The sequence below is a fragment of the Molothrus aeneus genome, chromosome 4 (genome assembly GCF_037042795.1).
Source record: "Molothrus aeneus isolate 106 chromosome 4, BPBGC_Maene_1.0, whole genome shotgun sequence".
NCBI classification, from domain to species: domain Eukaryota; kingdom Metazoa; phylum Chordata; class Aves; order Passeriformes; family Icteridae; genus Molothrus; species Molothrus aeneus.
The window spans coordinates 62,601,035-62,613,349 of record NC_089649.1 but is presented as its reverse complement, the minus strand read 5'-3'; the positions used below and the strand labels follow the sequence as shown (position 1 = coordinate 62,613,349).

Sequence of the window (12,315 nt, the reverse complement as noted above, 5' to 3'; positions counted from 1 at the left end):
ACTGCAGACACCTTCCAGGAAAAGGAAAAAGGACTTTTCCCTCTTTCCCTATGAATGGAGCCGAGCTGCAGTGTAGGAGGAAGAAGTGGAGTGGCTAAAGAGGAGGAGAATGAAGGTTTGCTGCAGCCTTTGAGCTCAGTGTTGCAGAGTTGAGTCGTTTGCTGCTAAATTCAGACACACAAACTCTGGGGACTGGTTAAACCATTTCCCCTCCACAAAACCCATGAGAAGCTTCAAAAGAAAAACAAAGCAATCAATAGTTTAGAACCAAATTTTATTAAAGAAAAACCTGGAGTGCAGGTTCTCAGGACAAATGCATACCTTTGGATGCAGTGGAGTACACAGGTACGTATACAGTAGTTTGCCTGCTACATGTTTGGAAGCTGAAAGAGACCGTGATAATCTGTACTGCACAGTTCATCACCATTGTTAAAAGTTGCCAAAAATTTGCTTGTGGATTGCTAACAGATACTTGGTTATGTGTGTGCACTACATATTGCACAAGAGGTTTTGATTAAGCTATTACTTGTGCAATTGAATCACAGTTAAGTGTTACGTCAAGCATATTCAAACATATATTTGTTTCCTTTTCTCAAAAACAGCACATCACTACAAAACTGCCATTAAATGTTACATATTTACAAAAAATATACAAATAACACTTTTCCCTATTTTTGACAATGCACCAATTATAGATTTATTTCATTCTTCACTTGAGCCCTGTTACTGTATACAAAGAAACCTGCTTAAAGTCAAGGTCACCTGAAACAAAATTAGGAGAAGGCATGTTCTGTTTTCACAAATACAGAATGTGCAAAGGCAGAAGGAGAGGGCTGTGTAGCCATGTATGTTAAAGGTAGGGGTTATAGCATACTGATGACTGCTAAGAACCTACACAAGGAGTGGAATAAGCCCCACTCAAAAATTAGGCATTTGCTGACCAAGCAGTCATAAGCAGTTAAAAAATCCAGTTCTACCTTGGTTTTAATTAGCTTACATCTATCCAAAGGACTCCCATGCTAGCAATGGGAATAAAAATTATGGTGAAAATCAATGAGTAACCTGTGAGTAACAGGTGCATTGAGAAGACTGATTTTAACCTGCAGTTGCTTTCGAAATCCACTGTGGATGAAATTGTTCTGTAACACAAAGCTGAACTGATAATGTCTGTGGAACTGCATGGCCATAAATTAGGGTAGAATTTGGGCCGGCAATGCCAAATAAACAATGTTCCACATTAAGAACAGGGTAGCGAGACATGCTTTGTGAATCTTCACAAGACATATGTCAAGTCTAGTTTTTATTTTATAGCCTTTCACATACTTACCAAGAGCTGCAGCACTAATTAGCTGCAGCTATTTTTTAGGTTTGGTTTAATTATTATTTAGGCTTGGTTTAATTACCATTTTTTCCTCTTTTGTTTTCATGGGTAATGTCAGCAAAATCTGTATTTGTCTGTCTGTATCTGGATTCAGAGACTTTGCACCCACCTGTGCTGGAACAGCCACAGATGCACTGTAAATAAGCTGGCTTCCATCCTTTGCTCTTAAAAAGGAAAATTCTCCTATTCCAACTCTCATCTCTCCAAATATTTCTCCAATCTAGGATGAAGCAATATTTCTAGTGCTGCTTCATAAATATAACAAGTTAATACACCAAGTTAATTTCATTTAGGTAAGGAAGGGCAATACATGATGTCACCTAAATCCACACTTGCAATGCAGTAGGGTGGTATTCTTTAAAACACCTTCTGCAAAGAAACCTGTCAAAGTTTAATGGAAACATAAATCACAGGTGCTGTACATATTTGTAAAAATAAGTGGGTAGGTAAAACAAAAAAAGTGGAAGCTTCCCAAAGCACTCTGCCAGATGATCAAGTTCCCCACCCTCTTCCAATCTGCTATTCCTCTGCAAACTTCTTGTATTTATTTTTCCTCAGCCACACGGAAGAGGATGAAAATTATTTAATCACCTTTTAACATCAACCCAGTTTTTTGACAGAATGACAATCAGAGGAAAACAACTCAGAGAACACTGGGATCAAGAGAGGAGAATTCAAGTATACTTCTCCATTTGATTACGTTTTCCCTCCAGAGCCTTCTGCACTGCAGCAAGCACAACCATGACTTTACACCCATGAGGAAATAAATCACAGCCTGTCAGTGACAAATGAAAAAAAGGATCTGTACTCAAAGGCCTTGTGTGCATATGAAATGGAGGAACTCTCTGTTCCTAAAATTAAAATTTCTAATCACATGTTCAGTAAACTCCAATCACTGGTGTTTACCCTCAGGAATACTACACCAGCTCCATTCATCTTCTTTAAACATTATAAAATTACAGCTCACACAGGCATTCTAGCAAATTACATTTCAACAGTATAAATGCAAGAGACAGACTCTATAAAATAATTCTTTTCCCTTGTGTCCTAGCTTGGTGCTGTGCTAGGGAGGAACACCATTAGCAAATGACCCCCAGTCATCTGGAGCACTCATAGAGGCATCTTGACTCCTAAAGCAACATCTTTTCCATGCACCTCAGGTGGAATGTTGCTGCAAGTCAGATCTGTCTTAAATTATAGGCAGAGATGGTGATAATTTTGCATGTTCCTCGTGCTGCATCAGTTTAGACTCATAGTTTAAAGACTCTGCATGCAACCAACAAAATAAAATAGTTGCCATTACAAATCAAAGCTTCAAGACTTAACCATAACAAAATCAACAACGTGGTAAAACCATACACACTGGTAACACTGAATTTCTCCCTGCTGTTCCTTGTACTGGTTAGTCCTGTGCTCCCCTCCCTCCACATCTCTCCCACTTACATCCCCTAAGACAGGCTGTACCCTTCCAAGATACCACTGGCCTTTTCAGTGATCTTACTCCCATTACATTCTCCAAGCTCCTCCAGCATGATGATTCTGCCAAATATATCTGGTGACTTTGCTTAAATTTGTATTTTATGGAACTTGAATCCAAGCCATTTTCCCCACCCTCTAGGAAAGGTTTCATACACACCCATTCCATAAACCTGTCAAGTCAAATTGCTCCTGACCCTCTGTTAACAAAGAATTCTCTTTACTCCACCTATTGCTCAGCTTTGGGTTGTAACAATTTCTCTAAAAGGCTGTGTCTCAGCTTGGGTCTCAGCATTTCCCATACTGAAATACAAATGCAGCCCAGTGGTCTGGCAAGGTGCTCTACCCCTGCTGCAATTCTGCACCTGCCAGACTGCGAGGCTGGCAAAGCAAGCCAGGCCTTGCTGTGCTCCAGGAAACTCATGGGAACACCATGTCTCAGCCTGTAACCCAAAGGAAGGCAGAGGAAGATATGTGGGAGATAACAGATAACCATCTTTGCCAATTAAATACATAATTTTACTACAGACCAACAGCAAAACTAATCTATACACTGGAGAGAGAGGAAATGCTGGTTTTTATTCTTTCAGGGAGTATAATACTCATCCACATCTCAAACTAGAAGCATGTGCTCCCTGGGATGAACATCTGAGAGAAGTTCTTGAAAAGGAAAAGATAAGAATTCCAGAAAGGTTCAGCAAAAATGAGAGCCAAAATTAAAGCTGAAAGGATTAAAAGATACTGAAGTGGGAAAGAAGCAGGAAGGATGGACTGCAGTGACACAAAGCACGGGGAACCTCATCGACTCAGACAATAGAGCAGAGCTTAAAGGAGAGGCAGGGAGGGGGAAGATTGTGATTCTTGCTTTCAGCTGGGACACAGTAGGGTGCATATCCAAATAGAAACACAGACAGTAACATAAAGCAGAACAAAAAGCAAGGAAGCAAAAGTGAACTGTAGAAAACTGTCATCTGGAAAAGCCAGGCAAGGCAGAGCCACAAACAGCAGCAGTAATGAAAGAGAACAAAAGGACTACAAAACAGGGGTGGGGGGAAAGGAGGAGAAACAGAAAAGAGTGGAAATTCGGCTTCTTTTTTTTTTTTTTTTCTAGTTTCAGAAGCTACTTGGCAAAGATTTGGAAGTATTAAACAATGCAGGTAACTTCAGGAACAGTTACTTTGCTACTTCAGCATGTCAGAAGATTAACCCCAAAGACAGGAGTGTATTTACGAGTAAATGGAGCCAATGAATTTGGCAATTCACTGGGCAGTTTGTTTGTGAAGATATTCTGTAATTTTAAACATTTAAATGCCCTGATGTGAACCTGAAGCATAGAGGTGGTGTATTACAATATTCTCCTTAGGACTAGTTTTACCATTTGCAAACTGCCTATGTGCCTGTTACTGATGTTTGAGGCCACGCTTCCTCTGCACAGTCCTTTCTATTCAAAATCCATAACAAGAATATCTCAAAAGCCACATGGATATAAGCCTGCTGTTTTCCTGTATGAGCTGTCCTCATTAAAAGTATCTCTTTCACCATTTCAGAAAGATTTCATTTTTAAACTCTTTTAATCAATAAGCAATGTGAATTAATACTTTTTCTAAAAAGCGAATAAGCTTTGTCAGTAAGAACTAAATATAAGAATCAAAAGCTGGCTAAAATTAGCAACAAATAACAGAAATATTAAGACATGTTAAGAAAGTTATTTGGAATGCCTGGCCTTCCTCGTGATTAATATACTCATTATACCATTAAAAATACGTGCAAAAAAGGCATATTATTTAAGCAGTGCCAGGTACTGCTGCTTGTCTTATTGCTGCTTAACAGGGCTTTATGTCCACTGTATTGCAAGTAATCAGTGTAAAGATGCACATTCTACAGAAACTCAGAAATCAAGGCTGATCAAGGCAGATGAAGTTTGTGCGAAATCCAAGTGTTGCGAGGAAAAACTATTCAGCAAAATTACTTGTGTAAGGGAAAGAATGCACTCTCTGTCAGGGCTAGTAAATGTTCTTCTAAAAGAAAATCAATCTTGAAGGGAGGCAAAGAGTTTGCAAATAAGAGTATGTATTTTTACATATTCTACTAAAAAGTACTTAATGCAAACCATAATAACTCTTTGATAAGGATTTTTTCACACAGCTATATTGTTGTATTTCAGAGTACATATTTCTAAGCCTTCCAGTATTTCTTATGTTAGAAACTGTCTTACAGAAGATCATCTCAGCTACCAGCATATAAACTAGCTGGAAACAGTAATACTGATAAGCTTCACATATAAAAAAACGGGATGAAAAGAATGGAAGTCATACATGGCTCCGCAATTCACAGTTTAAGTAATTTGCTACTCCATTTAACAGGAGGAAAAAAGCTGGGACTGAAGACTTACAGAAATGAGATCTCATATTAAAAATCATGAAACTAACTTGCTGTACATATCAATTTCAATGGAAAAATATTCCAAGAGGATGCATTCTTTACCCTCCAGAGCAGCCTGAAGTACCATTACAGGTTCTTCCTTCCCCAAAAACCTGCATCCTCTTTGCTTATGCAACACACCTGAAAAGAAGGAACAAATAACAACTTTTTGTGCATGACATTCCATTCAGATTTGGGGAATGGGCTGTTCTAGGGCTGTCTCAACATGGAGCAACCCCTCTGCACCCCCTCCAGTCTGAGCATGCACAGAGAGCTGGAGGCAATGCTGCTGGGGTGGTCAGATGGGGACAAGGGCTGCCTTGGGACAGAAGAGTACAAATTTGAGAGGGCACAGCTTGACATTTCCCAAAGACTGCAGGGTTAGGCTATTAATTGCAAAAGCTAACCAGGGGTCTGACTTATTTGTCACTTTGATGATTATAGTCTAAAAATAAGTCAAAAATATTACAGGAATAAAAATGCATTTAAACGGCACTGAGAGGACGAATGCTAAGAAGCTGAAAGGAAATACAGAACATGAAAATACAAACTTAACGTTAAGATAATTGTCTGAGCAGACCTTACTTACAGTCAATTAAATGCCATTCTAAAGAAAGTTTTAGGCTTTCTCAGACTAGTACTGGCTATGTGCCAGTCTCTTGAAGACAGTTGTAGAAGCAGTGTGCAACTGGGACTAAAACAGAGAAAATGAGCCAGGAAGCAGCTTTTTCGATGGACTTAAAAGACAAATCAAAATTTTGTATCTCAAAAATCAAGATTTATAAGGGTAAATGCTTATAAATTTTGTCCTGGTGGAAATTCAATGCTTTGAGAGAAATGGGCACTTACTTTCATCTAAAATGCTGAAATAAAAATGAATATGGAAACAATATAGTGGTATCAATCAATATACAATAAAACAACTACAATAACTCCAACTGGCAGGAACTGTGCAATGAAATAAAATGTTTAGTCTCTCTTTTCCCCTGAAGTCTCATTAATGAAAAAATTACAAAACTTTTTTAATAGGAAACATAGAAAAAAATCTATGACTGAAATTGTCATTGATTCTATCTACTTAGAAACGTTGACTTGAAATAACACTAGAAATTCAAAACTTATCAGAACCTGTGGTTCATCATCAAAAAGCTACTGCATGTATTTAATTTCTTATAAGGATTTTCTTTTTCTCACACATTTTTTTGAGCATGTATCTGTGTAAGGAGGATGGAAATTACTGCAGTTCCATTCTATTGATCTCCATTGAAGATACAGCCTACAGTAGTAGAGTCTTCCCACCAAGAGAAGGTCTCATTGGACTGAAAACACAGCTAACCATGATAATCATGTCAGATGAAACCTGCTTTGCACTAGGAACTACCCATGGCAAAGCAATGATTTGTCTTTCTCTATGGGACAGTTAGTTAACAACTCATCTACTTTATATGAATAAACAGTTTACTCCTCATTACACCAGTCGTTGAAAGAAGAAAATGCATCAAGAAGGATTTAATTCAATGAGAATATCATAAAAGAGTTCCAAGAAATTGGATGTGAATTGTGGATACAACATCTCGCCTCAGGCTTTCTGTTTCTTCACAGCCATTTCCACCACCCTCTTTAACAGAGTATAAAAATATTCACTGGTTTATATTGCTTATATTATTGAAAAATTAATTAACGCTGTGTGCATTTTCCCTAAATGTCCTCTGAGCATTACTGAGTATTTCATATGGATGGGCTGCTCCAAAGCCATATAAAACATTTAATGTCAAAAGAGAAAGCAAAGACAACAGCTGTAAATCTTGATGGTTCTGTTAGAACACTTCAGATCATACTGCTTGGAGCACTCTGACAAGTACAGAGTGTTACTGAAATTGCAAATACATCAGATTTTAAGAAGGCCAAAAGAGGCCAATGAGGCCAATACACTGCCAGTTTTTTAGATTCAGTATAGTTCAATATCAGTGCTGATAAATATCACTGTACCCATTTTTACAAGGTTTTTGATCAAATAACAATGCAGAGAAGTGAGTTCACAATACTAGTGTGCAACAGCAAATTCACAGCCAATGTTGCAGTGCTACCACATAACAGTATGTTCCAATAGCAGTGTTTAAATAAAATTATCTTTTTTTTTCTTTTTTACCAGTGATGCACCTTTCTTGAATTATTCATTTTTTACATTTATACATAATTGCAGCTGGTTTCAATAGATCTTTTAAGAACAATGATAATTACAAGTGAAACAAAGAAAGTTAAACCATCAATAATTTATAGTAACAAAATTCTTTTGCTCTGATGATTCTGAACAAACAGTAATGAAATTAGCCTCACAATACCCCTGTGAGGTAGGCAATCACTATCAGCCCCATTTTACAAGTGGGGAAACCAGAGCACATACAAGGGAAGTAACTTGCTCAAAGTCTGGGTACAGAATCCAGGTATCTGACAGTCATCTTCTGTTTCTTAGCCACCACATCACCCTTCCCCACTAAAAAACATAACTAAAATATGTACAAATAGTGCATGTGTGCATGCACACATGTGTGACTAGCGCTTGTGCCCAGAAGCAGCTCTGTGTTTCTGAATACTCATGTGTCAGGATTTTAGATACATATAAAGAATAAAAAGATATTTATTCTTTATATGTATCTAAAGATTTGAGAACTAGCACTAGTGAGTCTTTTCATTTACAGATAAACCAAGACACCATGAAGGAGAAAATGGTAATAATACTTTCTCAGTTTTAAAAGAATTCATTTAAAAATTATTCTTGAGAGGAAATCAAAGGCTTCCTTTATTATCTGCTGGGTATTATTAATACAGTTATGGCAATACCAACATGTCTTTAGAAAACTGTTTTTAAGACATGACAAACCAACCTCACAGGAGTGCTGTATGAATCAAATTAATAAGCATTGGAAAAAATTACTACAGGTACTAGACTGTGCTAAGTGTTAATTAGAGTACCAAGCAGTTAAATATTCTAAGTTCCAAAACACTCCTGTGATCAGAAACACAAATCACCCTGAATTAAATGTATAAAAGTAGCTGTTAAAGCATAAATTAGTTGTGTGACCTAGTTCCAACCGTGTGAGAACAACCCCAAGCTGGGGCTTCCATCCCATTCCTTGTCTATGGAGCTGGTTTGCCACTCACCTGCCCTATACAAACAACCTATTTCAGATTTATTTCACAGGAACAAGTAAGATGGTTGCAATGTTATTTTATTCTCTGCTCCAGCTCATTTCCACTAGAAAAAGCAAGAAGAGCTGGTGAGGAGAGAAAGCCCCTGGTGCAATGATCCCAAGAGTTTCCAATTCACAGCATGTTTTGTATATGCACTTTTCTTCAAGAAACCCAGACTCAGAAACATTTAAGACTTTGGATTTCCCCAGTCTGGCACACAACAGTCAGCCAGGGCATTGCTTCTCTGTTAATAAGTTTACATGGCACTACACAACTAAATAGGCAGAAATCTTAGAACAATTTATTTTCCTGAGCGGTTTGCAAGTGCTTTTCAGAATCTTCACTCTAACTTCTCCACCTAGTTCCTTACAGTAAATTTATAATCTAGATTTTCTTGTGCTTTACTCATACATCCTATGGGGGTTCATGAGAGCCTACAGTACTACACTGAGTTACTACCTCCCAATCTGCTGCATTTGATGATAATATGCTCTATATTCACAGCTACATGGAAGAATGGTTCCAATGCATACACTGATTTTAAGACAGTTCTTTTCTATTTGACTAGCCTTCATTATTTTCTGTTTGCATTTCTGGATGATGCACTACCTGTATCCTTCTCAAACAAGGTGGTGTGCAAGCTTGTCACTAGCATCAGTATGACATTCAGTGAGTACAGAGTTATTTATTCTCTATCAAAGGCAAAAAGTGAAGAGATTACATAGGTTTCTGAGAGAAGCATCCTAATCCCAGGCAGCTGTGACACACAGGATGCCAGACATTTAAACTCACCACACAGCACCATACTTGTTTTCCTACATGGCTAAAATAAACCACAGAGCAAAGACAAGAGGAGTGTGGATTCACTGCATCACCATTCCCTAGGCATGCAGAGGTCAAGACTAGGAAACTCTGACCCAAGTGACAAAACTGGGATTAGGAAACAAGGACCTGACTCACAAACCTTTCTGCAGGCAGCTCCTCCAGGAGCCCTTCCCCTGCTGTTCCTGCAGAAAAAGGGGCCAGTGGTGGTAGGGACTGAGAGACACCCCTGGTGATGGGAAGGGAACAGGAAGCCCTAAATCCCTTCCCATCATCCCCGTGACCCTTTGGATTGTCAAACCAACCCCAGTGGAAAAGGTCAGGTTGGGGTTTGCTCATTCCCACCAGAAAGGGCAAATGCCAGGAGAAATCCCAATCAGGGATGCCCTGGGAAGGAGAAAGGAGATGGCAGTAGTACCCAGCCCTTCCCAGAGCAGAACACTGACCCACCCAGCACAGCTGCCCTTAGAGGAAGTTTTAAAAAAATAACCATACAAAGAAAACTGTGTAAAAGAGTTATTTACACTCTCTGCAAATTTAAAAAGAGACAGGCCACCAGCCTAGGGTTTAACAGGAGAACTCATCTGGCAGCTGCCATCATCCTAGAGGGGCTCGCTCAGGAGAAAATAAAAAAGAGCAACTAAAATGACTGTCTGCAAGTGAAGGCACCTGATCTGGAAATAGCATCAAGCTGGTGTTTTTCTTTCACATGTGATGGGATGGGGGGAGATACTGCTGCTGATAGTTTTTCAGGACTTGCTACACTTACAAGAGCATTATTGTATATTACAAGAAATCCTAATTAACATTTTAATTCATTTAATCCTCAGAAGGGCCTAAGCCTAAATTTGTTAGATTGTCTCACACATGTTTAAGTTAAGAGCTGGTCTCAACTAGGAGTGCATTTGTCTCTCTCTCAGTCCTATCCCAGTACAGAAACACTTGGCCTACTAAAAAAATTGTCATAGTGATCAACCATCTTTTCTGGTCTAGTCATTTGTGTAAAAATCACCTTTTTGGGCTGAAGACTCCCAGCCTTCCACTGAATACCTCAATTAAAAATATAATTAAAAAGTTACAGTCAATCATTCTAAAAAAAACCCCATAAAGAAATAGAGCATATACAGAAAAGAAACAAGGTGGCATTGAAGGAGCCTAGGGCTACAAATTTGCTACCATAGTTTGAGTTTCAGTCGAAATGAGTTCCCAGGCCATCGAGTGAAAGCAAGACATGTTATCCTTTGCCCTTGGTAACTGAGGATGGATGCTTTTTTCCACAGGACTGATAAGAAACCTCCTCTCCATCAGCATTTACAGCCTTGTTTGCAATTTTGGGACATCACCGGGGAAAAATAAAACGGTAGAGTGAAGAGTCTTTCGGTTTTCGTGTTCAGCTGCAAATATCAGCTAACCAGGTAACTGTGCATCTCTCTGGAGTTTATGCTCAAAACCACGCCTGAGTGATTGCCTGGGGAAATACAGAAACAAAAGGCCAACATTAGTGCATTTCAGGTACTCCACAATAAATCCCCCTTTTATTGCAGGGACAAGTAAATTGCATAAGAGAGTGTCTTTATCAAACAACAGGTCAGGTGAAGGTTGGTGCAACAGCTCCATGTACCTACAGCACACTTTTGCACTAAGCTTTTGCTCATGGTGGTGGATTTGTGGTGAATTCCTAGGGTTTCTATCCAAGTGACAGCATAAGTTGGTTCTCTTTGTGGCTTATAAAGGTGTAGTTGTCTCGAGGGGTGCAGGTGAGGGAGGAGAATGGAACCTGAGGCGTCCATTCGACATGCCACTGACCTGGGACTGGACACTGACCGGCATCAGCAATAAGGGAACTCTGTAGCTGTTCAAGTTGCCACCTCTCCCAGAAGGAGTCACTGCAAGGTAATGGTGTTGAGGAGTCCCAAGGTGGGGGTTGCGATAAAGTAGGCAACATAAAATATATAGAAAACAAAAAAAGTGGATGGGTGAGTCTGGAAATACTGTACTGTGGAAATTCAAAAGTTATGAGAAGAGAGAGAACAAACAGAAACCCAGGCCTGTAACTCCCTGCTGTGCATGGACATCTCCCAAGAGGGAGGGAGAAAGCTCACCAGAGCTAGGAGGGATCTCCATAGCATAGGAACCTTCTGCAAATAATGTAGTAAACCAGAATTTAATATAAAGCAGGGATTATAACAGGTTTCATAGTCTAAACCAGATAAAATAGAGTATCATTAACAGGAATATTTTCTTGGCAGTACTGAGCAATACCGGAGCTAGTGGAAAGTATTGCAAATAACAAAACAGTAGAGCGAGCAGGAGTGTAGTTTTATGTATTAAATAACATCTTCTGTCTAAAGGCTGTACAGTAGCTGACAAATACAAATGATTATGATCCACAAAAATGAGATTTTTACACTCTCCTGGAAAGTCTGCTGCTGCAGACAACGTGGCTGAAGCACAAATCACATCAAAATCACATTCACATTCTTATGTCATCAAAACATCATATCTTGTACTCTTCAACCCAAAAATAATGCTCTGCTCAGATGGAAGATTTTTGTTTCCTCTGAGTAACAAGAGCAGGGCAAGCAGAGATTAATTCTAAAAGTGTTACAAATCAGGGTAGCATTTCTTTATTAGAGCATCCCAAGCTGCCTTCTTTTAAATAAGCCATGAGGGATTTTCTACCATTAAAAGAAGTTATGCTTTTGTACTAGAGGTGTTTGAATGCTCCACTTTAATAGGCATGTCTGCAAGGACCTTGTTAGCATTCAGCTTCTTCTCTAAAGACCCTGGAGACAAGATGACCAAACAAATTTAACTTAGACTTTGTTTTTCCAGGTTTGTTTTTGGAACTAACTCCGGTAAAGTCAGGGGAGCAACAAAGGTCATCTTGCAAAATTAGAATGAAAGCAGTGATACTCATACACAAGGTTGTCAGAGAAGAGATAGAAATACACAAAGCAAAGCAAGAGGCTGGATTCTTCCCTTGTGTTCAAAGCTAACACCTCCAAGAACCTAGAAGCACA

The 12,315-nt window shown here is 39.0% G+C and overlaps 1 protein-coding gene across 3 annotated transcripts in view; it reads right to left on the bottom strand.

Moving 5' to 3' along the window:
* Positions 1-257: 257 nt before the first annotated feature.
* Positions 258-12,315, bottom strand: part of SORCS2 (sortilin related VPS10 domain containing receptor 2) — a 537,400-nt gene continuing 525,342 nt past the window's right edge. For 2 of the 3 annotated variants that reach the window (XM_066548660.1, XM_066548661.1), the window contains exon 27: positions 258-10,760. In XM_066548660.1, the coding sequence (XP_066404757.1) occupies positions 10,696-10,760 (65 nt within the window). In that variant the 3' untranslated portion in view covers positions 258-10,695. Of the gene's footprint in view, positions 10,761-11,098; positions 11,179-12,315 lie in introns of all 3 variants that reach the window. The other variant, XM_066548659.1, reaches the window with a different exon arrangement.